Raw genomic sequence first — 23,992 nt, 5'->3', positions numbered from 1 at the left:
AAGCATCAGCGACCACATAACCCAGTGAACAAAGCCTGTTCCCACATTTAAAGCAGAGCTTTTTAAACAGGTGTCTGCTTACCTTTACTCTTAGCGCGCTTGTGGGCAGTCTCTTTTTTCACAGGGTCACGGGGTGGCGGTCCACTATCGATAACACAGCGGTCTTTCAGGTTCGTCACCTGTCCCCGTTACAGGGTCACCAATTATGTCGGGACCAAGAGCTATTCTCTTCCTTGCCCAAAGCCCCGACATATGATGTTTTTTTTAATCTAAACTATTCTGTGCTGTGGTTTTGTTCTAATTATTGTCTTAATCACTTACAAAAACAAACAAAAATAAAATAAACAGAAATAAAAAGGGTATTCAATCAAAAATAAAAGAAAGTAGATGAAAAGACTTCAGCTGCTGAGTTCTTGTGGAAGGGAGAAAAAGCCTTCTTCTTTATTTCAGAATGGTGTTTGGATGCCTTACAGTGTCTTCTCCACAATCAGTTTTAGGACAGAGGAGGAAGAAGAAGCAGAAGAAGAATCCTAGCAAAAGCAAAAAACAACACTTACTTTGAGAAAGAAAATTTTGAACTTTTTATTATTATTATTATTATTATTATTATTAATTATTATTTCCACAACTTTACTGACACTAAATTGAAAAGTTAAATCACAACACATTTTAAACCCTCTATATACCCATTTTTAGGATTAGTTATGAGAAAAAGATCAAGAATACAAATAAACAAATTAAAGGCACAGTAAGAGAGCTGAAAGCAGGGGCATCCTTACAGCTTCAGAGATAAGAGGGCTAAGCCTGTAATGGGTGTAGGGAGGGGGGTTAGGGTTATTTGGTCAAATGGTTATTAGGTCAAAGTGGCAAACAGTAGATATCTCTTCGACGTTTGTATAAAGCACAGAGCTAATATGATTTAAACACTATATCCATCCACTTACAACAGGTGCAGATCAAGCAAAGGTACTGAAGTCAAGCAATGCTGTCTCCTTTCTCATAGATAAACTACAAGGTCTTAACTATATTATTCAAATACACAGATTATACATCAGTTCAGTCTCAGCTCATGCGTTTAGTGATTTTACTCTAAGCATTTTTATTACGTCAGGTGACAAAAGGCAGCAGTGCATTTCAGGCATCAGTGATTTTAAGGTAGCATTGAATATAAGGTAGCAGGGTATTTAAAGTAACAACATTTTTGAGGTAGCAGCATATTTAAGGTAGCAGCATAATTAACATAGCAGTGCAATTAAGGCTACAGAGAATTTAAGGTACCAGTGAATTTAAGGTAGCAGTGGATTTAAGGTACTACTGAATTAAATTCACCAATAGATTTAAGGTAGCAGCGTTTTTAAGGTTCTAGTGGATGTAAGGTGGCAGTGTATGAAACATATCACTCGATTTAAGATACGAGTCTATTGCAGGTCTCAGTGAATTTAAGGTAGCAGCGTAATAAAACGTATCAGTAGATATAAAATGTACCAGAAGCAATACTGGCAGGAGCTTAAGGGAATTTAGGAACAAATTTATTTAACAAAGGAGCTAGATGTTTTTTGTTCCAAATCAGTTTAATTCTCCCTTGCAAACTATGGTGATGAACACAGTTTGCGCTTCATCCCAATTAAGCCACTCGGGTCAGCTGCCATAATTTTTCACTAATCAACACTGATGATTGCCAACTCTCTCTCCCTTCTGCATCTTTGTAAGTTTTCAAGCCAAAATTGAGTTTGAACACCTTGTGTCTCCATTAAAAGTTGATTATCCATAAATAATCACTCTACTCTCTATCGAGGAACCGAGAGCTTTTTTTCATATACTTCGTCAGCCACGCTTTATTTATGTAAATTAAATCAGGTCCTATCCATATCTCAATTAACTTCCATTTTCGTTTATTAAACTCTATCACCGTTTACATTTACACTCATCACTGATATAGCTGTTATTGTCAGTTGCTTATATTTGACCTTACTTTTAAGTTTCATCTGTTTTTTTAAGTTCTGTATTTCAATCATTTAGTAGTTTACAGTTTCCTTTTCTTTCCCAACAGCAATTTTTTTTTTTTTTTTACAACTTTTTGTATGGCCACACTTTCAGACAAACATTTAACATTTATCTCTTAGCGCTTTTTTCTCTATAGCATGCTTTTTTTTCCCCTCTCTCTATCTCTTTATTCCTTTTTCTCAATCTCTTTATTCCTCTGGTGCGCTTTTTCTTCATACACTGTTTTTTGTCAACCGGCGGCTGACTCCAATCACTATATCATCACAACATAAAACTACTTAATTTGTCCACCTGATTTTTTCTAACTATTACTCCTTTTTATATTTTTTCTTTTTTCATTTTCCTCCCTTCTCAGGTGGCTCACTACCTTTCTCACTGCACCTCAGTCATAAATCACTCTTAGAGCTATTTCATCATTAAGCATCAGCGACCACATAACCCAGTGAACAAAGCCTGTTCCCACATTTAAAGCAGAGCTTTTTAAACAGGTGTCTGCTTACCTTTTACTCTTAGCGCGCTTGTGGGCAGTCTCTTTTTTCACAGGGTCACGGGGTGGCGGTCCACTATCGATAACACAGCGGTCTTTCAGGTTCGTCACCTGTCCCCGTTACAGGGTCACCAATTATGTCGGGACCAAGAGCTATTCTCTTCCTTGCCCAAAGCCCCGACATATGATGTTTTTTTTAAATCTAAACTATTCTGTGCTGTGGTTTTGTTCTAATTATTGTCTTAATCACTTACAAAAACAAACAAAAATAAAATAAACAGAAATAAAAAGGGTATTCAATCAAAAATAAAAGAAAGTAGATGAAAAGACTTCAGCTGCTGAGTTCTTGTGGAAGGGAGAAAAAGCCTTCTTCTTTATTTCAGAATGGTGTTTGGATGCCTTACAGTGTCTTCTCCACAATCAGTTTTAGGACAGAGGAGGAAGAAGAAGCAGAAGAAGAATCCTAGCAAAAGCAAAAAACAACACTTACTTTGAGAAAGAAAATTTTGAACTTTTTATTATTATTATTATTATTATTATTAATTATTATTTCCACAACTTTACTGACACTAAATTGAAAAGTTAAATCACAACACATTTTAAACCCTCTATATACCCATTTTTAGGATTAGTTATGAGAAAAAGATCAAGAATACAAATAAATAAACAAATTAAAGGCACAGTAAGAGAGCTGAAAGCAGGGGCATCCTTACAGCTTCAGAGATAAGAGGGCTAAGCCTGTAATGGGTGTAGGGAGGGGGGTTAGGGTTATTTGGTCAAATGGTTATTAGGTCAAAGTGGCAAACAGTAGCTATCTCTTCGATGTTTGTATAAAGCACAGAGCTAATATGATTTAAACACTATATCCATCCACTTACAACAGGTGTAGATCAAGCAAAGGTACTGAAGTCAAGCAATGCTGTCTCCTTTCTCATAGATAAACTACAAGGTCTTAACTATATTATTCAAATACACAGATTATACATCAGTTCAGTCTCAGCTCATGCGTTTAGTGATTTTACTCTAAGCATTTTTATTACGTTAGGTGACAAAAGGCAGCAGTGCATTTCAGGCATCAATGATTTTAAGGTAGCATTGAATATAAGGTAGCAGGGTATTTAAAGTAACAACATTTTTGAGGTAGCAGCATATTTAAGGTAGCAGCATAATTAACATAGCAGTGCAATTAAGGCTACAGAGAATTTAAGGTACCAGTGAATTTAAGGTAGCAGTGGATTTAAGGTACTACTGAATTAAATTTACCAATAGATTTAAGGTAGCAGCGTTTTTAAGGTCTCAGTGAATTTAAGGTAGCAGCGTAATAAACGTATCAGTAGATATAAAAAGTACCAGAAGCAATACTGGCAGGAGCTTAAGGGAATTTAGGAACCCGTTAGTTACCTTTTCTGATGTGCTCACTCTGCCTGTTGTGATGAGGAGCAACAGCAATACCAAAATATACACCAATAGAGTAAGAATAAGAAGAACTTTACTCCTGATATGCACAGGATGGCTGACATGGCATCCTGTAAAGAAAACAGAAAGGTTGAAAATCTAGAACGACAAGCTGATAAAATCTGGGATTAAACTATGTGAAGGCTCAGTAGTAAATCTACTACTAAACAGATTTGTACTGGTTGTAGGGCATTTGCTAAAGATCATTTTAGTACTACGTCTAATGGTAAATGACATTATGGAATAATATTAGGGTTTTTAAATTAGCTTTGGACAGCTTGCTAAATCATTCGGGACTCTACAGCACTCATGTTTGTGATTAAAACACTGTGTGTAAAGATGAATATTAATGCACTTTTTTGTTGAAAAAGTTCTGGTCCTCTAGCTCCAGTGCTACTGTTAACTCATTTGAAGGGGAAGTTTGCATTTCTAAAACCTCCTCCTTATTAAACATAAAAAAAACCTGTAGCATCGACTGAAAGTTTTATGGAGGAAGCAATTATATCTAAGGGAGCTTTATAACTAAGGGAACTGGATCTAAGGGAGCTGGATCTAAGGGAGCTTTATAACTAAGGGAACTGGATCTAAGGGAGCTGGATCTAAGGGAGCTTTATAACTAAGGGAACTGGATCTAAGGGAGCTGGATCTAAGGGAGCTTTATAACTAAGGGAGCTGGATCTAAGGGAGCTGGATCTAAGGGAGCTTTATAACTAAGGGAACTGGATCTAAGGGAGCTGGATCTAAGGGAGCTTTATAACTAAGGGAGCTGGATCTAAGGGAGCTTTATAACTAAGGGAACTTTCACAGACTGTTGAAAACAGACCATTGTGCACCTGGTCAACAAGATTTGTAGATTAAATACCTTGTAGGGGATGAAGTGTTATTTCCCTGATGAAACGTTGAGAGAGTATGTCCAGACTCATTTCAACAATAACAGTCTGTGTAGTGTTGAAGCTAAAGGTCAGGTTGCTCTGTACTCTGTAGAACCCCTTAGTGTCCAGCTCTGTGGTTGTGACATTTCTCCCAACTGGATGCTTCCAAGACACAGTGGGCTCAGGAAAACCCTGAGATGACGACAGGGTAACAACTACATCGTTGCAGGTGTAGTGAACAGCCATCTGTGGGTCTTCGTAAGGAGCTGGGATTGGAGGGAAAGACTTATTAGGCATATTAAATCATTGATCGTAGTAAAGTGCATGAAGTTTACACAGTTTCTACATATCCTGAAATAATTCTTTGGCCAAATGTTGACAATTTTCCCTTTACCCCAAGAAACTAATAAACCTATTCTGATTTTCCATTCATACTTAAAGAGTGCACCAGAATGTAACTGCTGCAGCGTTTAAGATGGAATAGAAAATCTGTTGGCACAAGAATTTAACTGCTGCAACAATTAAGGTGAGACGGAAAAAGCAGTTTGAGATTAAATACAGACATTTGAAATTTGTAAAATACACTACATATGTTCAGACTTGTGACAGACATATTAGCATATATATGTTAATAGGTTAACTAGTTTACCTTATAGCAGTTTCACAGTTACTCTTTCAGCAGAGAGGCTGGCATAGAGCTGCTGCCACTGTTTTCAGTTTCTAACCACCCCCTGATTAAGTTGGCACTCGTATTCAGTCTGTGACGTATCTGGGACGTCCAGAAGGACTAAAGTGACGTTTTTTCCCCTCACAAAATTTGTCCCACCCATTGGAAATGAAAATGTGATGGTTCCCAGAAATTATTCGGCTTTCTCTGAAGGCCCTGAGTGTAAAATAATCACTATACGCTATGGGTGGGGGGAATTGATTCTTAGATGCAGCGCGATGCAGACGTGGATGATTCTGAATCGATTCACAAATGTCAAAAATTGATTTTCTAAATTTTAATTTATAACGTAATGTTGACGGAACGCAAAAGGTGGAACTTGGAAGTGCGGATGTGCGGAAGTGCAGCACCCAGACACTCTGTGGCGGCACATAACAAAAACACAACTGGATGAGTGAGAAATCCGACTGGCTCCCTCTGCATTAAAAGCCAGGTTAGATCAGGAGTCACAGCACAAATGTTAAGAAGAGCCATTTTGTCCTTTTAACAAAAATCAAACCAGTTTGGGAGCCACAACATTTATGTCTGGTATGTCTCAGTATGTGCTGATCTCCTAGTATAGGTTAAGAAATATAAACGAAAATGCAGACTTAGCTACTTTGCTCTGCTTTAAGCTTTAGTTATAGCCGCTTTCCTTACATCCCCGCCAGGAAACTTTTCTTCAAAAGTAGAAGAGTTTCTTGTAAAGCGTCTCTTAACATTGGACTGTTTTACGAGGCTGAAGTCGCTTCTCATTCTCCAGCTTCTTGTTTGAATTTTCCCGTTCCACCTTAAATTCTGCCTGAGGCGACCGGAACATAAATGCGGCACCATTTAAGGTGGACCGGGAAAATTCGAAAGAGAATCTGACTTCATCTTCGCAACTTTTTAGTGTTTGACAGTCTCTCGTTGCATATTTAACATACTAGGAAACCAACTGCGGTTCTTATAAATGCGAATAAGTCCATTCGTCTCCAAACGTTTGTCTTAAATCTCTCTCTTTGCCTTTTCATTAGATACTAGCTAGGCAAGGCTGTGTTGGTATGTGGCCTGCAGTCTGCACGCCAACCTTCAGGGTTATAGGGAGGTGAATTAGCAGCGCTTAAGACCATCTACTGTTAAAACAGCTTTAGAACCTGGACAAGGGCTATTAACTACTAAAATATTTTGGAAACGACAAACATTAGAAACCATATTACGTTTCCACCCATTTTCCGTCTGGTCGTAGTTGCTTCCAACCAGAGGACCATCGAGCAAGCGATGTCAAAGCTTCCACCCAAATCGGAAAGGGTGAAGCGAACTACAAATTCTAAGGCAACTTTTATTGCTGAGGATTTGCGTCTGTTCTCAGTCGTTGAGAACCAGGGCTTTCGCACTATGTTGGACACTTTGGAGCCGAGATACAGCGTCCAGTCTCGAAGATATTTTACTGACACAGCGACCCCCCCACTCTCTACAACGACACTAAAACCAACATTGTGGAATCACTAAATTAAACAGGTAGAAAAGCTGTAACGTGATTCATGGACACCCAATGCCACAGAATCTTATGTCAACGTAACAGCGCATTTTGTCACAGATAAGTGGCAGTCTGCGTCTCATGTGCTCCAAACAAAAGGAGTGAATGAGAGCCTTCTAGTTCACTTACCAAATCACTTCCATTTGATTTATTAATAAAAGATATTGGAAGTAAATGCACTATGGATCATTACAAATACTTTGTTTTAAAACTACCAAGTCCTCACACAGTGAGAAAATAGAAATCCTGTATAGAAAAAAAGATGCATCGAGATGCATCGATAATCGTTTTATAATCGTATCGCAGCCTCTGAATCGTAATCGAATCGAATCGTGAGGTGCCTAGAGATTCCCACCCCTACTATACGCACACTTATGGCCTGCTCACAAGTGAATTCTGTATTGCTCTTGCATGGAGCACTGTGTGTACTGATGAAGTAAGAACCCAATTTTGTTGTAACATTAAGAGATGAAAACTTATGTTTTTAAGTAGAATTAGGCTGAGCAGCTAGCTAACAGGCTAAAACATTGCTAACAGGTTCAATAACTCTTCCAGTGATATTACAGTTTTTGACTTAAAGTACTTACTACATGATTTTTTATAAAACTGCTGAATCTTAAACAGTTGCCTCCTTTCTATATAGTGTGCTACAGCTATACAACAGTTAGCTTGATGCTAAACAAGACTGGAAAGGCCCAAAAGGAAATTACCATTGTTGTAACAATGGTAATTTCATGGGCAAAGACTACTTACAAAGCGAAGGTTTTTGCATTAAATTGTGTACATGTTCTCTTTCAGAAGTCCATGGATTCCTTGACAACAACATACTCTAAAGAAACTGCATTTCGTGGTGAAACACTTTCTCAAATATTATTATTAATATATACATTCTAAAAACTGTGTACTTTATCATGCTATGTTGACCGCGGTTTTATAAAAGCAATAAGCCATGTGAAGTCGTACCTTACAGTGATTTTACCACAGATACAGGCATTTTAGGACCCCTTTACCTGTGATAAGAATCAGCTTTGTTTGCACAAAAGATATGCTACAGTCACTGTAGACCAGCAACACAGAACAACAAAGTAGGAGAGGCCAGTAAGTGCAGCTCTCCAGAAGCAGAAACCGGATAGACAATCATATGCAAAAGTTTGTGCACCCTTATCAAATAACGTTTTGTTGTTTTTCTGACTGAAAATAAGTTAACACATCTACACATTTTAATCTACAATTACTGTGTATTTGCTATATTTAACATGTAACATATTGGGGAACATAAAATGTGTTCAAAAGTTATGGCCCATTTTCAGTCAAAAAACAAAAAAAAGTGAATTCTTTTGCAGAAAAAAGCCATATTTAAGTCTGTTATTGTTTCTATCAACATTTGACTAGGGGTGTTTTGCATATGATGGTATCTGATCTGTATAAAATGAGCGGTTAATCCCTTACCTGCCACAATGAGTCGTACCCTCTTTTTGGTTTCACCTGTTTCATTGTTAACATCGCAGGTGTATTCTCCATGATGGTGTTGCTGGACATTGTTCAGCGAAAGTGATGCGTTTCCCTTCAACACCTGATCCATAAGCAAGCGTGTCCGTCCCTTGTAGATCTGTCCCTGACGCTCTAGTTGATCTCTACCTAGGTAAAAGCTGTGGACCACCGTGTCTCCATGCTGCCAGTTTATGATTAAGTTGGTAAGATTCAGACTGTTAGTTGCAGTGAATGAACAGCTGAAAATAGCACTTCCACCTGGTGGAACTACTACTGTACCTTCTTCTGGTGGTATCTGAAGAGGGTACACTGGAAGCATTAATATACCAAAGACTTGGTGATGGGAGAAGTAAAGTTAGGATGCAGGTTTATTGAAGTTATTTTTTGTTATTTTTACCATTTATTTGTTATTTTTACCATTGCCATAACACACTCACACTAGGGGCTATATGACAAAAAAAATAATGAGTGTGTTTAAATGCGCAGATAAAAAATAAACAGATTTTGTCAGTAATCTGATCAACACATTTACATGAACTTCAGTAATCAGATAATGGAAACTCTGGGTCGACATGAGTCAGGCAGTAATCTGATTTCTGCTTTACAACCAGCCAATAAACTCACAGAAGGAGACATGACATAAACGCAATGTAAAACTTCATGCCACAGCTGTTTTTTAAAACATCGCGCGACTTTACCTGAAAACATGAACATACATCATTTAGAAGATGAAGAATATTTAAACCCTTCATTTCGTGTTTGGTTTTAGCACCGCTCCAAAAGTGTTTTGCTGTGCCTTGTGGCAACGCTGCTTACTTATATCTTACACTGAGAAATAACTTATTATAACTTATTAACTTATTATAACTTATTATACTGAGAAATCCGAAAGAAATCAGAGTAAGAGTTTATATGCACTGAGAAATCTGATTACTGAGCTAAAAATCCCACTCTCTTTATGGGATTTCTTCATCGGATTGACCGTTTGAATAATCAGATAACTGCAGAAATCACAATATTGTTTTTTCTGAGGATACGTTACAGAGGATGACTGACAAAAAACTTTGTAATGCCAATTTTTTCAAAAAACTACAGTACAATACAATTTATTCAATGTTTCACATACTGCACTGCACAGTCACTTGTTTTTGCCATGCCGAGACAAACCTGAGCACAGAGATCAGGCCTAATAGGTTTAGCTAATTCACATCATTATTTTTCATATGACCACTGTATTTCCATATTATGGCCTACATATCCAGTTGGGGGACTGAAGTTTTGTTTTTTTTAGCAAATTCAAAAATTGTTTTCTTACTTTTTGAATTATCATGTTTCCCATTAAATGAGGAACTTCTGGGACAATGTGCAATTTGCGGCTGTTGGTGACCACTGCTGTGGAGAAACTTTCAGACTCTGATTTCTTTACAGTGGTGGGGATACGAACCAGGGGGCAAAACTTTACCACAAACCTATAATAAAACAATGTATTAGACGCCAGGCAGCATATATCTAACTATTACATGCAATATATCATCCACCGATATATCATACGTCCATAACTGTAACCTGTACTATTAGCTAACTTGAAACCTGAAACCAAAACATTTCAGAGGCATTAACTTCTTCAGACACCTGATTCTTATTACCACCACTACAATTCTGACCTGCGCATTTCCCATCAAACCTCTTTAAATGACTCTGCTTGTGTCTCAACCATTTGATTATGTGGAATTTCTGAAAAATTCCTTTTCAAATTGTTTTCTGTTTTCTGTCACTATTCAGGGCCCAGTCTCCCAAAAGCTACGTAGTGTTAAGATTATCTTAACTGACGTAATGATTGTTCAGTGTGATGCTCTCTGTCATTTAAGAATCATTTCTGTGCTGAGCTGCTTTCGGGAAACCCAGACCGTGCTGGTAAATTATAGCCGCCAGCGGCTGTTACAGTAAACTGACAGTGGGGGTCTAGACGGTAACGCCCACCATGAGTGACTACACTAGCTTCTGCTTCCGGGTGGCAAGTTTACTGTTGTAATTACCACCCAAAATTTCAGTATTGAGATGATAATAATCGCATATTTATTGGCAAACAATATATTACCAACCAATATATCATACATCCATGACTGTAACCTGTTCGCTTTAGCTAAGAATACTTTCTCTGAGTGGACAACACAGCACTTTTGTAAATCGTTTTACAAAGGAGGCCCAGCCTCATCTTTTACTAAGTAAGCTGAAAGAACCTAATATAAACACAGAACTCTTGACATAAGAATAAACTCTAACTTCTAGAAACTTGAACCTTGAACTGCTTTACTTTTCCTCCTAACTGAACAGAAGCACATGGTGACTCATGATTGAAACAAATCCTGTCTGTTGTATTGACGACAGACAGGAAAAAGAAACTGTGAGAGTAGTTAGTTTGGCATCTAAACTAGTGGTATCTAAAACTGACAAATATGGTAAAATTTAAGAGACAAGTAAAGCCAGAGACCACCCCTGTACTGAATTATCAACTGATCTTTCTGCATTCATTCTAGTGTTTCACTTGTTTCCTATAGACTGCTTTTGGAATTGAGTCTAAATTTTAGATATTTTCATTTCTATGCTGAAATGTGAAGCCAGAGAACCGAAGTGCAGTGAAATGAATGATTCATTTGATATTTTACAGGACATAACAGTTCCTACCAGTCAATATTATCCATGATATGTGGAGTAACATAGTATTTATATTGTACTATTATACTCACACCCTGAAGAAGAAAAGAGAGGAAGAAAAGAAAATCATTCATTGTATCATTAACAGATTTTTTTCCACTGTCAATAAAGTAGACCTTAACATTTCTGAACAATTATACCCTTAAGATGTAAACAAACTCATTCACAGCGGATTGGTGAGAAATGCTCAGTTCTAGAGAAACTTACAGAGACACAACTGTCCACAGTGGTGCTGACAGGAACCAGATGTCTGAAGAGTTTATCATCTCTAAGAAATACCTTACAGAAAGCTGTTACATGAAAACATTAATACACTGCCTGATGTTTGAGACACTGTTTTACAATAGTTTTGAGAAGGTTTTGGTCTAAAAGGTTATTTTTAATCCATTTATGTTGCAGGGTATGGAGGACCAGATTTGCCAAAATGAAAATAAATAAAAATAAAAAATAAATAAAATTAAAAATAAAAAAATAATATATGAAGTAGAATTGCAAAAAATAATGATGATAAATCTAAAAATAAATAAATATACATAACAATTACTATATTAATAATTTATGTATGTCTATTTAGTAATTTTCCCTTCTCACTAATTTTTGTATTTATATTTTTGTTATTTATATGTTTCTTTATTAACGTTTTTCCTGTTTTTCTATTATTTTATTAATTTATTTCCATAACTATTAATTTATATATTTATTTATTTCTCTATTTATTTCTGTATTTCCTTGTCCTTATGCTAATAAAGGGGCTGTCAGTCAATGATGTCACATCATTATCATATGAACAAAGAAATATAGAAATAAATTAATTAATGAACTAATAAATAAATAAATGAATTGATGAAAAATAAATAAATAAATGAATACATGAATCAAAGAATAAAGTGAACAATTGTTAAAAATATAGATATGGAAAAAATATAAAAATGGCATTAATAAAACAAAATAAATAATACAGAAATGAATAAATTGAGAAATATATAACTGCAGAAAAAGGAAATGTGTGTACTTAGGAATTACAATCACAATAAGCAATATATACTTTACTATATTTTTATTTATTGATTAATTTACTGAGCCATTTATTTTTTAATTTTATTTATTTTTCATTTTGGCTAATCTGGTCCTCCATAGCAGGGTACATACAGTGTGCTCTAAGGCAAAACAGTCCCCAAAGAATGGTAAGTCAAATATATAGTAAATGAAAATGGCTGCATGTTGTAGACATCGTGACCCCTGGTTCCCATCACCACCACTGTAAAGACATCTGTAAAGAGTCTGCAAAATTCTCTAAAACGAACTATTTTACATCAAACCACCCTGAATGAATGTTAACCTCTCGATGATTGAATTATGCAGTAATTTTAAAGAATCTATGGAATTCCTCTGATTCATTAAGGTTTTCAGAGTTACACTTAGCCTCCTACTCGTGAGGGTACAACATATAAACATATAAATCCATAACATTATGATTCTACAATACTCCAAAACATGCATACGACGGTACAAATGAACTGCCTACTTTAATCCAAAGAAACATCTCTGTAAAACATCCACACCCTAATCCACTTCACACAACGTGGTTAAGTCTAACCTACACTGATGACAGCTGACTGCCAAACTGCAGTTATTACAGCTTATTAAGTCATGTATGTACTGACACTAATAGACGATGCCGCAAGCATGTTATTACTAGTTATTAATGACCCGTAATGTGAAATGAAAATGAACTGCTAACCTCCGCTGTAGCGTGTCAAGAAGAAAGGACAGATCAAATTTCCCGGGTGTTAAAAGCCAAAGAGACTGCGCGTGACCTTGGTTCCGCGGAAGTGAAAAATAGATGAAAAAAAAAAACCCATATAAAGAATTTTAAACACCCAACCGAACGAGACAGCTAAGAGATAAATCATTACAATATAAACATTTACTCGGAGCAAAAAATGTTTGACAAACGGGCAATAACGCGAAGGTACAAAACTATGTACTTTTTCAACTTCTGAAATGAACTACATATCCCACAAAGTACTGCGAATGTCAACCAATCAGCGTCCCTCCACTCCAAACGCACGTATGCACATTCATTGGCACTGGGTCCTCTGAATTAAGAGGCGGTTCCAGCAGTCGAAATACGCACATTTCTACATCCGTGCTACAAGCTAACACGTAAGTACTGATGTTTTAGGCAAGTAAGGCTACATTTATACTTCAACACTATTATCCAACAACAAAAACAACACTGTAGGTTATTACTGCCTAGGCTACTTGACTACCACGCCTGACAAAATTTGCTGGTTTGTTAGCTTGGATGTAGCAGCAATAGTTGTATTTTGAGTACTTAACTCAGAGAATAGGGGTAAATGTACAGAGGACAAAATGTATGGATTTGACAATGTCCAATTAGAAGTGCAAAAATGTCATTGAAAACTGGGAATTTGTCCGTGAAAATGTTTGTTTTCACAAGTAAAAATTCTGTTAAAAAATCCATGAGCCCCGTTCATTTCACTTGCATCCTTCAGCACAGAGGTTCCCAACCTTGGTTCCAGAAAACCCCTGCTCTGCACATCTTAGTGTTTCCCTGCTACCAACATACCCTCTTCAAGTCAGGAAGGGCTTGTTAATGAGCTGATCAGTGGGTATTGTGTGCTGGGAGCAGGGGGAACACTTAAACACAGAGATGGATTACTGACCAGGCCAGGGGGCCAGTGCCCAAGGGGATCTGGGCTGCCATAGGCCTCAGGGAGCCTCAGACCACAAGGCCTGAGGCAGGTCAAAGATAAGGGACGGTCCACTGCACACACAAAGATGAGATGAACGAATAGTCTGTATATCTAATGACTAATTGAACATCCATACCTAAAAAAAGACTCAACACCAACATATGCAGAAATATAACTACAGGAAAAAGAAAACTAAGAATGAATCATTTTGGTTTCATTATATTTTTCTCCAGCACTAGTTAAAAAGGCTAATAACTTGGTCACGTCACACAATAAAGTGGTTTAATAAAGGACTGTGAAGTAGGAGGCGTAGAAAAGGATGAAAGGATCCTTCTGCAGGTTTAATAAAAAGTTCAGTGATCCAAAAGAACAGAGTCCAAGAACAGGCAGGGGTCAGACACAAGGTAAAACAAAACAATCAAAAGAGTACAAAAGTTCAAGTCAAAAAGTGGGCAGCTAAGGATTACTAGGAGAAAACAACTGGCACAGCCTCACAAAGGAAAGCTGTAGGAGAGGGATATTTGTAGGAGAGGTAATTACTGAAAGGGGAAACAGATGTGAGGAAGGAGTGACAGCCTCAGAATTTGAGAGATGATGACCTCTGGTGTCCAAAGTTGGGAGTGCTACTGACAAAGGGCCCATATCCAACTGTTTTTTCAACTAATATTCTTCCTTAAAGTCCACTTATGATGTGGCTTTAGGACCAAAATTTTCAAAATTCATTCATCTGTTTTGCTTAGAATTAAACTTAACAGGCTGTTTTGAAACTGTGCTTTAAGACTGCTATATGTAAATTACCTCTGTTCTAATTGGCCACCCTGTATTGGACCTCGTTCAAAAAGCAGTCCAAGCTGGAACACTCCTTTTAATTTCTGTATGAACAGGTGGGGCTAAACTGCAGAACAGTTGGATATATGCAAATGAACTTATTTTTTCTGATATGCCACAGTTTCACCATTACCATCATTACTTATAAAAACTCACAAGACGTGTAGGTTAGTCTGATTACCATCAGAGAGTCTGGTGCATTTTGTCACATGGCCAAGAACCAATGCTTTGAAAGGAAAAGGCATCTGACTAGCATGTTAAATAAGCAATTACAGGGCTTTTCTGGGGTGGGTTATGCCTAGGGGCAGGCAATTTTCAAAACAGGACAGCCAGAAAATGGTATGCAAAGGCAAATGTAAAGACATCTTGCTTAAAAGCTGCTAAATGCTTTAAAGAAAACTCTTGAATGGCTCTTCTAGATGCTGTGAACTTCATAAACGTTTATCAATCCAGCAACTATATCTTGCTCTGAAAGGCTCAATCACGGTGCGCAGAGCAGCCTGGAAAAGTTTGCCAATAAGAATGCTTTGGTAAAACTAATCCAGTTCAAATAGGGCTAAAGTGTAGGTTCACTGGTAGTTTTAGATACAAATACATGGCTATATTTGCACTGTAGGCATTACGAATCCTGGTTTCAATGGCCACCACTGTAAAAAATGAGGAGTTAAGTTTCTTTACAATGAGCCATTTTTCATCAAATCACTCTGAATGACCTTATTATTTATATGATTTATTTCATAACAGCTCAATTACAACTTTGGAAATTTTGGGATATCCTTGTAATTAAATTGCATTTCCAAGTGAAAAAAATCCTATTTATCCCATACAATTTCGTTTAGACCTTCAAAGTACTTGTTACAAATCTCAAAGGCGCAGGGCGATTGTTTTCTGACCACCACTTGACTACACCCCTTATACATAACGCTTGTGTTGGTTTACATTTGATCTGGGAAAAGCTTAGTCACGTAGTCGGATCACATTGGCAATCAGATAGTTTCCATTTCTTCACAGCAAACATCAGAAAAATTAAGACAGTAACAAGGAGTGTTACTGTCTTTTTTTGTTTGTTGCCATGGCCGTCCTATTCTGTGAAGTTAAAGGCATCGAACAGCATTATGGAAAAGAAAGCATTCGTATTGCTCAGCCTCATATTTCTTCATTCATTTTTCCTTTTTCAACTTGTTTGACTGTTTGGACACATGATGATTTTTAATATGTCGTGTCTGACCTTGTTCTCAAGTAACTGTTTTGTAGGAAGCAAAATTGTTTGCTCAAATAACATTCAAACATATGGTCACTGTATTATGTCGTGTAAAAGATGTAGTTTTACGTGCTGTACTTATCTATTGCCCAACTGATATGAAAACGTCACTAATACTGATTCCAATATTACCAACCTAAAAATTCTGTTTATTGATAACACTAGCAAAAGAAATTTTTCTTTTATTTGTATTTATTATCTTTTCATTCCTGAAACTAAAAAGATCACACTAAATGGACAAGATGTAAACAAAATCGTTCAGAGTAGTTAGACAGTAAATGCTGGACAGTAAATTTAACAAGTCAGAGTTGTTCATAGTGGTAGTGATAGGAACCAGATGTCTGAAGAGTTAAATGCTTCTAAAAGCTGCCTCACACAAAGTTATTACACAAACTATTTACAAATAAGCTCTCTGATGCTTGACACATTGTTTAGAGTAGTTTTGAGAAAAGCTTTTGCCCTAAAACGTTTTTTTATAGGCAGAGAGGTACATGTGCAGGGCACTATCAGTCAAAATAGCAAAATAGAACCCATATTTTTTCCAGATTTACTGTTTAGGTTTACTGATGGTTTTAGATAGTAAACAAAATATCTATCATCCTGTCATCATATCTATAAGCTTAACAAACATCCAGGTCAGTGAGTTTCTCTGCCGCCATTTCACATCAAAGCACTCAGAATGACTTTAAACTACCGATTTATGCAGGAGTTTAAAAAAAAAAATCAATTGAATACAGTGACTGAAATATTTCCCTGGTTTCTTTAATGTAAACGTGATTTACAAGTTTTTTTTTTTTAATTGTTCTACATTATCAAACATGTACTGTATATCTGCACTGAACGTTCTGTAAAGCCAGTTCATTTCTGAATAACTGAATAGTTGTCATGTATATAGAGCAAGAAGGCTGGATATACGTGTGAGCAGTCTTTAATAAACAAAACAAACAAGCAAAAACACAAAGTAACAAACTACAAGGTTTAAACAAAGAAACACAAAGAGCAAACAAAACACAAGGTATGGACACAACCACTACATGAGACAAAATGATGAGTAGACTAGACCATCATGGACTGAAACAAAGGGCTCAATATACCTACAAATATTAGGGAACACCTGGGAGAGGGAGGAGGCAGGGAATACAAACAGGTGAGATTCCTAATAGGGAAGGCGAGGAAAAGGGCGGAGCACATGAACCAAAACAAAACACAAGCACATGGCTAAAAAGCACATGGCTACAACACAGGGGAATAAGACAGAGGGACAGAGGAAGCCATGACAATAGTAGTTAAGGGAGAGGATTTTCATGGATTTAATTCTCACATTCACTCTGATGGGCTTCTAACAGTTATCATGGCTTTGGACAGAGCTATTTCTCATTGTCACTCTGACAGGTCTCTAACTGTAATCATCAGTTATCACTGTTAATTAATGGTTGATATATTGGTTAATTTAAATGCCTCTATCATCACTTAACACTGGTTAATCTAATACTTGTGTCAGCACTAATCACTGGTCAGTCTAAGCCTGCAATTTTTATTCACCGGTCAATTTAATACTTTTATCATCAGTTATCATTGATCAATCCAAATCTGTCATCAGTTATCACTGATCAATCCAAATCTGTCATCAGTTAACATTGATCAATCCAAATCTGTCATCGGTTATCACTGGTTAATCTCATACTTCTTTAATTCGGTTATTACTGGTTAAATTAAATACCTCTGTCACTGGTTATCATTGGTTGATCTAATGTCTCTGTCTTGTTTTTACTCAATTCACACTGTTCCTTGCTGTTACTGGTTGGTGGTTTCATCATGTAATTATTGTGTTAATATGTTCCATGAAAAATTAGCTTCTTTAAATTAAGTTATGGAAATTCTAAATTTTTTTTTCACCTGTGAGTTCACTGCTACTCCCATATTCCCCTCAGCAGGAATCCAATACAACACTGATGCTAGGTTTGCATCATTGGCAAATAAGTCCATTACTGAAGAGATGATTGGTTTTATTATCCTTCAAAAGAGCTCAGTAACACTGAGATAAGTAACTGGCTTGTCACGTTGATTTATCAGTCTACTCAGGCTTCAGTAGGAACTTGTTTGCTTGATTCTGCAATAGTTAATGAACATGCTAATAAATGATGATTTACAATTGTGTTTTTATTTAGGGGGTAAGTATTCTACAAGTATTCAAGTGTAAAAAGTAGCTGTATTCCAAATACTGCCTTTACAAAATATAACATGGACTGAATACAGATACTTTATTTCTGTATTCTGAATACACATTCCCAGTACTTGGATTCCATCACATCCCAGCTTTGGTCATTGTCAATTATTTGGTCTTTATTTATTTTGCTGTAGGGTCTGAGCAGAGGAGTATGAATTTTTTCCAAATGTTTTGTTATTTGAACTCCTTAAAAGCCTTAATGCTTAAGGCTTGTATACACGTACTACAATGCAAACTACCCAAGTTGTTCTTAAATGAAAGGAGAGTGTAATATAAGTTTGGACCTGCCAGCAGCTCCTGGCCATTTATAGGGGGCAACTATGACAGTGTTTTTACCAGTTCATCATGTATTCTTTTAGAAGACTCATTTCACCTGGTCATCAACCAACCTTTGTGAGGGCCTGGAGGAGGCTGTAGGAACAGCGGGCGGGTAAAGCTCTGATTTAGAACTTCTAACTTAATTTCCATGGTGATTTTCTCTATGTCATTTAGCCTGAAGCTGATGGTGCTAGACACCTTATAGCGCCCCCAGGTGTCCAGCTGAACAGAAGATGTCTGAAGTACAAGCCATCTGAGCGTGGCGGTGATATTGATGCTGTCACATGTAGGCTGCAATGACAGGAAGGGCTCATCAAAGAGTGCTAAAAAAAAGAAAGAAAACGAGATTAAAGGAGAATTTATTCAAAGACATCATTCAGAGGGATTTGATGTAAAATGCTCTATTCTCTAGTCAGAATTTTTCTCAGTGGTGGTGATAGGAACAAGAAGTCCGGAGAGTTTGATGCCTCTAAAAGCTCCCTTAAAGAAAGCTACTATGATATATTTTCAAAAACTGTAAATGATGCCTGAAGATGGCCAAAAACATAGTTTTTCAGGTTTGTCACTATTACACAATTAGTAACATTACATACAACAATCCCATAAAAACATAAAGTAATACTATTACAGTTTAAGAGAAGTAACTAGCTATTCGTAAAGAATTACTTTTTTGACTAACTACCCCAGCACGGTTGGTAAAAGCAATTAACGCTGCTGAACAGCACAGACCGGCACAAACTCCATGCTGGCCTAAGCTGGTCTGTGCTGGTTTATGCCGGTCTGGTGTTGGTTTAGCTGGTCACCCTGCAAGGTTATTCTGGTTAACCAGCCTACCAGCATCCAAAACACAGCATATGCTGCTTTTGCAGTTAATCATCCTAATAACTTCCACTGCTGCTGACCAGCATACCAGCATCCAATACACAACATATGCTGGTTTTGCTGGTGAACGGCCATGTTGATCTATACAGTATACAGCTGATTTTGAAATAAATCAGTAAAAGTGGTCTGCTACCCAACCCAAGCCCAATGGGGCCCAACAAAATATCAGGTTTTGGTTAAGTTTTTATGCATTACTTTGTCGTTAGAACAAATAAAAAGTCCAATAAGCTTTCAAGCCTTCAATAATAGCTTGAGCTATGATAGCAGGACAACTGGCATGTCCTCTCTTATGCAACTCACTGACTGTGGATGCAGGTGGTTCACAGCAGTGGAGGCAGGTTTCAAATTTGGCAGTATACGTTGGGCCTGGTCCTTAAAGAGCTTTTTACACCTGGCATTAACGTGTTTCAAAGGACTTTCAATTTCAATTTCAATGCTTTCTCTGTACCTAGCAAAATATCAGAAAGACCGTTGATTCAAAATGCACTTTTGCAGCTATTTACATATGACAGGTAGTTTGGCTTTGCTCACCAGACACTGTGTCATATTGTCAAGTATAAGCTGTACATAACCAACTTATGGTGATACTAAATAAAGCAAAAATAGAGTGCTGCATGCAAAAGGAACCCGAGCTCTTGGAGGAGCATTAATGCTACACATTAAGAGAACATTATTGTAATTTAGCTATAACTTAGATATTATTCTGATTTCCATTCAAGCATTCATGACATTGTGGTAGACACAGCATGTCAGAATTAAGAAAGAGCCAGTTTTTCTGGGTTAATGGTTAACAAAACATTTGGGTAGCTAAATTTCACAAGGGTATGAGCTTATATGAGCATAAGCATAAAGTGGTCTTACACTGGTTGGTCCTATCCCAAGAACTCTAATACTAACTATGAAAGTTTTGCTCTTATGGGCTTCTGGCTTTACTGTAATGGAAAAAAGCAGAACTCTAGCTATCAGTTTGACATACAGCAAAGTCAAACGTGACTAATTAACACTAAAGAACATTTTTCCAAGCAATGCTACTAAGAGTGATAATCATGACCACAGCCCAAAATAGCAGCTGACACATCTTTTTATATGTGTAAATGACCACAGCCTGCCTCTTTAGTGATGCTTTGCAAAATAAAAAAAAAATTATTTAAAAAATTCACAATTGTCAGCTGTGTGTCCAAACTTAACAACATAGCACAATTCAATCAGTACAGCAAAGCTGTGGGTAGTAGTCAATAAGTCAATAAGTTTAGTTCGCTCACACGGATGGAAAATAAATGAAAGCAGTGCATGATTTTAAGTCCATCACTCAATAAATGTCAAAGCTTCAATCTGACACCACTTTCTAAATGTTAAACGGCGCTGATAACCAGGAGAGAGCAGCTGCCTAACACTTGCCCAGCTAGCATGCTGCAAGCTCTGCCCACCGGTCAACACTGAACAGGTTCGATTCTGATTTACAAAAGTGAGGTCAAGTGGCTGGTGAAATTAAACCTCTTCTGTGGCGTTTGGTGCTGTAGCCTCCTAGCTCCTCTGTCCTAGCTAACTTAGCTCAGCTAGTAAAATCCAGTACACAGATCTATCAGTCCACCTCTCCTCTAAGACATACATACTTCATGCCTGAGTCTGGGAAATGAAAAGTCACATGACTGAAATGAAACTCAACATGGCAGACTGTCCAGTGTACTGAACTGTGGCTGTAAAATAATTGCTTCATATTTTTGCACTATATGTTTCTTTTTTGTGTTTTTGATATGGTTCTGTTGTATATTTAGACATACCAAATTTAAGTCACAAATATACATTTGTGGGAAATTTAATATCAATATGGTTGGTTAGCGAACTAGCTGCCTAACTAGTATGTTTCGTTGAAACAGTGTGAAACGCTGTTCATCGGGCTTTGAGGTATTCTCTGGTTTGATGGGTGTGTTGTAACCCAGGTTTCGAATAAGTAATATTCGAACTTTGTTGCTCAAGAGAATAGATTTTGAAAAAAAAAATATTTTACTTTAAAGCAAAGAAAGAGAATTTCATTTCACTTTAAGGTTATTGTTTATTTATTCCCTGATATTTGATAGTTGTTTGATATTTCTTGATATTTATTTCTCATTGACAATTCATTGACGATTGTGTTTGTTGATGGTTAAATTTACAATTTCAAGGTAAGGTAATGGCTTGACCCAACCACTAACCATGAATAAAAGAAAAGTTGTTGTATTATCATTATTATTCTCTGAAAAAATATTTAAAAATCACAAATTCTGCCAGGGTATGTAAACTTATGAGCACTACTGTATATATATATATATATATATATATATATATATATATATATATATATATATATATATATATATATATGGGTTACCCAATCAGCAGCAACATGTGTATAAACCCCAGTGCACAGTACACGATGGATTCTGATAAAAGTCCTCTAAAAGTGCGGCTGCTGCAGCTTTGTGTACGCAATAACTTAAGACATTAGAAGGCATGTTTGTAAGTATTTTATTATAAGTTTTTTAATAGAATAAGCTGGGACACCAAGATGGCCTTCTCAGCTGCCATAGTTGCAATGCTTACACGATACAACAATGTTTAATGCACCATCATTTCCATTTAAATAAACACTTGTTTTGTAGGGGCTGAATGCAGCTCAGGTTTGACTTGGGTGTAATTATATATTAGTTATTAGCTGTAGGAAAATATTGGGACCTCTGCAAAACTGTTAAACTAAGAAAACTGGCTAGATGTTTTGATTGCTAACAACTTGGCTTTACATATTCTCAGTATGAACTTTTAAGACATCCCTTGTCAATAAAATTATATATTCATTTTCTTACTGTATTTACTCTAATAACTTGTCTGTGTTTAGACCCTGGGAGTATGTGGGGTTTTGTTTTGTGCTTTCTCTTTCTCACTCATAACTTTTTCCCATAGGGTTGATGTCTGGAAAACTCTGATTGGGTACAGCAGGGGGCACTCCAGCTACTTACAGCATAGAGGTGCACTGCAGAAGGAGAGGGCTGTTCCAGTAGTCACACCTGTGCCATCAGCCTCCACCTGACCAGACCAAGCACCTGTGGATTTGTTTGTGAACTAATGTGTTAATCTGTTTGTATGAGTTTGTTTAAAGACTTGTAAACCTTTCTCTTTGTAAGTGAGCAGGTGAGTGCCTTATTTTCATTCATAGATTGTTTTCTCCTGGTTTTGGGAGAGGAAGGTAGGCTTAAAATTGTTATTTTGTTTGTGTTGATGAGTTTAGTTACCTTTTTTGTTTCCAGTTTGTTTTGGGCATTAGCTTACCCCTGAAGTTTTTTTTCTCTTCAGTAAGATCACAAATGCCAAATACACTTGACCGGTTTAAGGCTAGACTTACAAGCTAAGCACTTTTTCCCCCCAAGATGGAGCCTTTAACTTTCACAAGTTAAAAGAAATGCTGATAAGTGGTTATTTGTAGTTTGTGGTGTCTTGTTCTGGCAGTTGGTTGGCACTGGCATACTTTTTATGTACGGTCTTAATTTATCCCTAGACATTTGAGGTCGTAACACTTGCTTAAGTGTTTTAATAACAACACTATAAAATAGCTGATTTTCAAAAACTATTTACTTAATGACTACAGAATAAACAAACTGTGAAAGATATAATTAAAGCAAGCATTTATTTTTTTTATCAAAAAAACTACAGAATGAAAAATCTAAACAGATAAAAACAATATTAAAAGCAAGCATTGTTTTTAATTATCAAAAAACTACAGAATGAAAAACAAATCTAAACAGAGGAAAACAATATTAAAAAAAAGCATTCCAGTTTTTAACTATCAAAAAAACTACAGAATGAAAAACAAATCTAAACAGAGGAAAACAATATTAAAAAAAAGCATTGCAGTTTTTAACTATCAAAAAAACTACAGAATGAAAAACAAATCTAAGCAGTTAGTCTGTAATACTGGTGTATTATTTGACCCTTTGTTCACATTCATACTTTACATAAACCTGCATTTTTTTTGTCTTTGCAATATTTCATGTCTTCACCCCCTGCTCAAAATAAAAAGTGCTGATACTCTGGTCCATGCTTTTATCACTTCTTGACTTGGTTATATAATTCTATTCCTACATAAATCTACTGGTTATACAATTCTATTCTTACTGGGCTCCCTGCAAATACATTAGACTACAATATATTCAAAACTCAGCTGCAAGAAATCTCACCTACACCTAACATGCAGAGCCTATCGCTTCCGTTTTATACTGTTACACTGGCTACCCATTACTTCATGCTACACTTGTATTGAATACTACACATATTCAATATAAGATACTTCTCACTACCTTTAAGGCACTACATGCTCTGGCATTTTTTTTCTGGCACTCAGCTCCTTCACCTGCACATCCCTTTGGGTAAACATAGGTTTTCTGGAGCTGGGCTGTTGGTTGTCCCTCAGATTAGATTGTCTTCTTGGGTTGCCAGATGGTCTAAGGGTTGCCCATGGTCTAAGTCCATTATCAGG

General features: G+C 36.6%; 1 protein-coding gene and 1 long non-coding RNA gene across 3 annotated transcripts; both read right to left on the bottom strand.

The window, feature by feature from the left end:
• Positions 1-403: 403 nt before the first annotated feature.
• On the bottom strand, positions 404-2,768 carry LOC118798991. Its single transcript, XR_005006087.1, has 2 exons — positions 2,505-2,768; positions 404-530 (listed from the first exon to the last, which is right to left on the bottom strand). It is a non-coding gene; the product is annotated as an uncharacterized LOC118798991 (long non-coding RNA).
• Positions 2,769-2,827: 59 nt separating this feature from the next.
• Positions 2,828-13,031, bottom strand: LOC118798990 (CD276 antigen-like). 2 transcript variants are annotated; one of them, XM_036558652.1, is made up of 6 exons: positions 12,991-13,031; positions 11,220-11,284; positions 8,493-8,867; positions 4,809-5,084; positions 3,893-4,017; positions 2,828-2,954 (listed from the first exon to the last, which is right to left on the bottom strand). In XM_036558652.1, exons 2-6 carry the CDS (start codon positions 11,251-11,253, stop codon positions 2,892-2,894), a joined length of 873 nt encoding a protein of 290 aa, XP_036414545.1. In that variant the 5' UTR covers positions 11,254-11,284; positions 12,991-13,031; the 3' UTR covers positions 2,828-2,891. The 2 variants fall into 2 exon arrangements, with proteins under 2 accessions (XP_036414545.1, XP_036414546.1); XM_036558653.1 differs by lacking the exon at positions 12,991-13,031 and adding an exon at positions 9,850-10,003 and having other exon boundaries at positions 8,493-8,715; positions 11,220-11,256.
• Between the last annotated feature and the right edge of the window lie 10,961 nt (positions 13,032-23,992).

The sequence above is a fragment of the Colossoma macropomum genome, unplaced genomic scaffold (genome assembly GCF_904425465.1).
Source record: "Colossoma macropomum unplaced genomic scaffold, Colossoma_macropomum, whole genome shotgun sequence".
Taxonomy (NCBI): domain Eukaryota; kingdom Metazoa; phylum Chordata; class Actinopteri; order Characiformes; family Serrasalmidae; genus Colossoma; species Colossoma macropomum.
Note: the sequence above shows the minus strand (reverse complement) of the source record. Positions and strands in the feature narration are given on the sequence as shown.

Excerpts from the sequence above, each read along its gene's own strand:
- LOC118798990 (XM_036558652.1), bottom strand. The coding sequence starts at position 11,253 with ATGTTACTCCACATATCATGGATAATATTGACTG. Across the intron at positions 8,868-11,219 it reads ATCATGGATAATATTGACTG|TCTTTGGTATATTAATGCTT; the intron begins GTAGGAACTGTT and ends CCCATCACCAAG. Across the intron at positions 2,955-3,892 it reads GAGTGAGCACATCAGAAAAG|GATTCTTCTTCTGCTTCTTC; the intron begins GTAACTAACGGG and ends TGCTTTTGCTAG.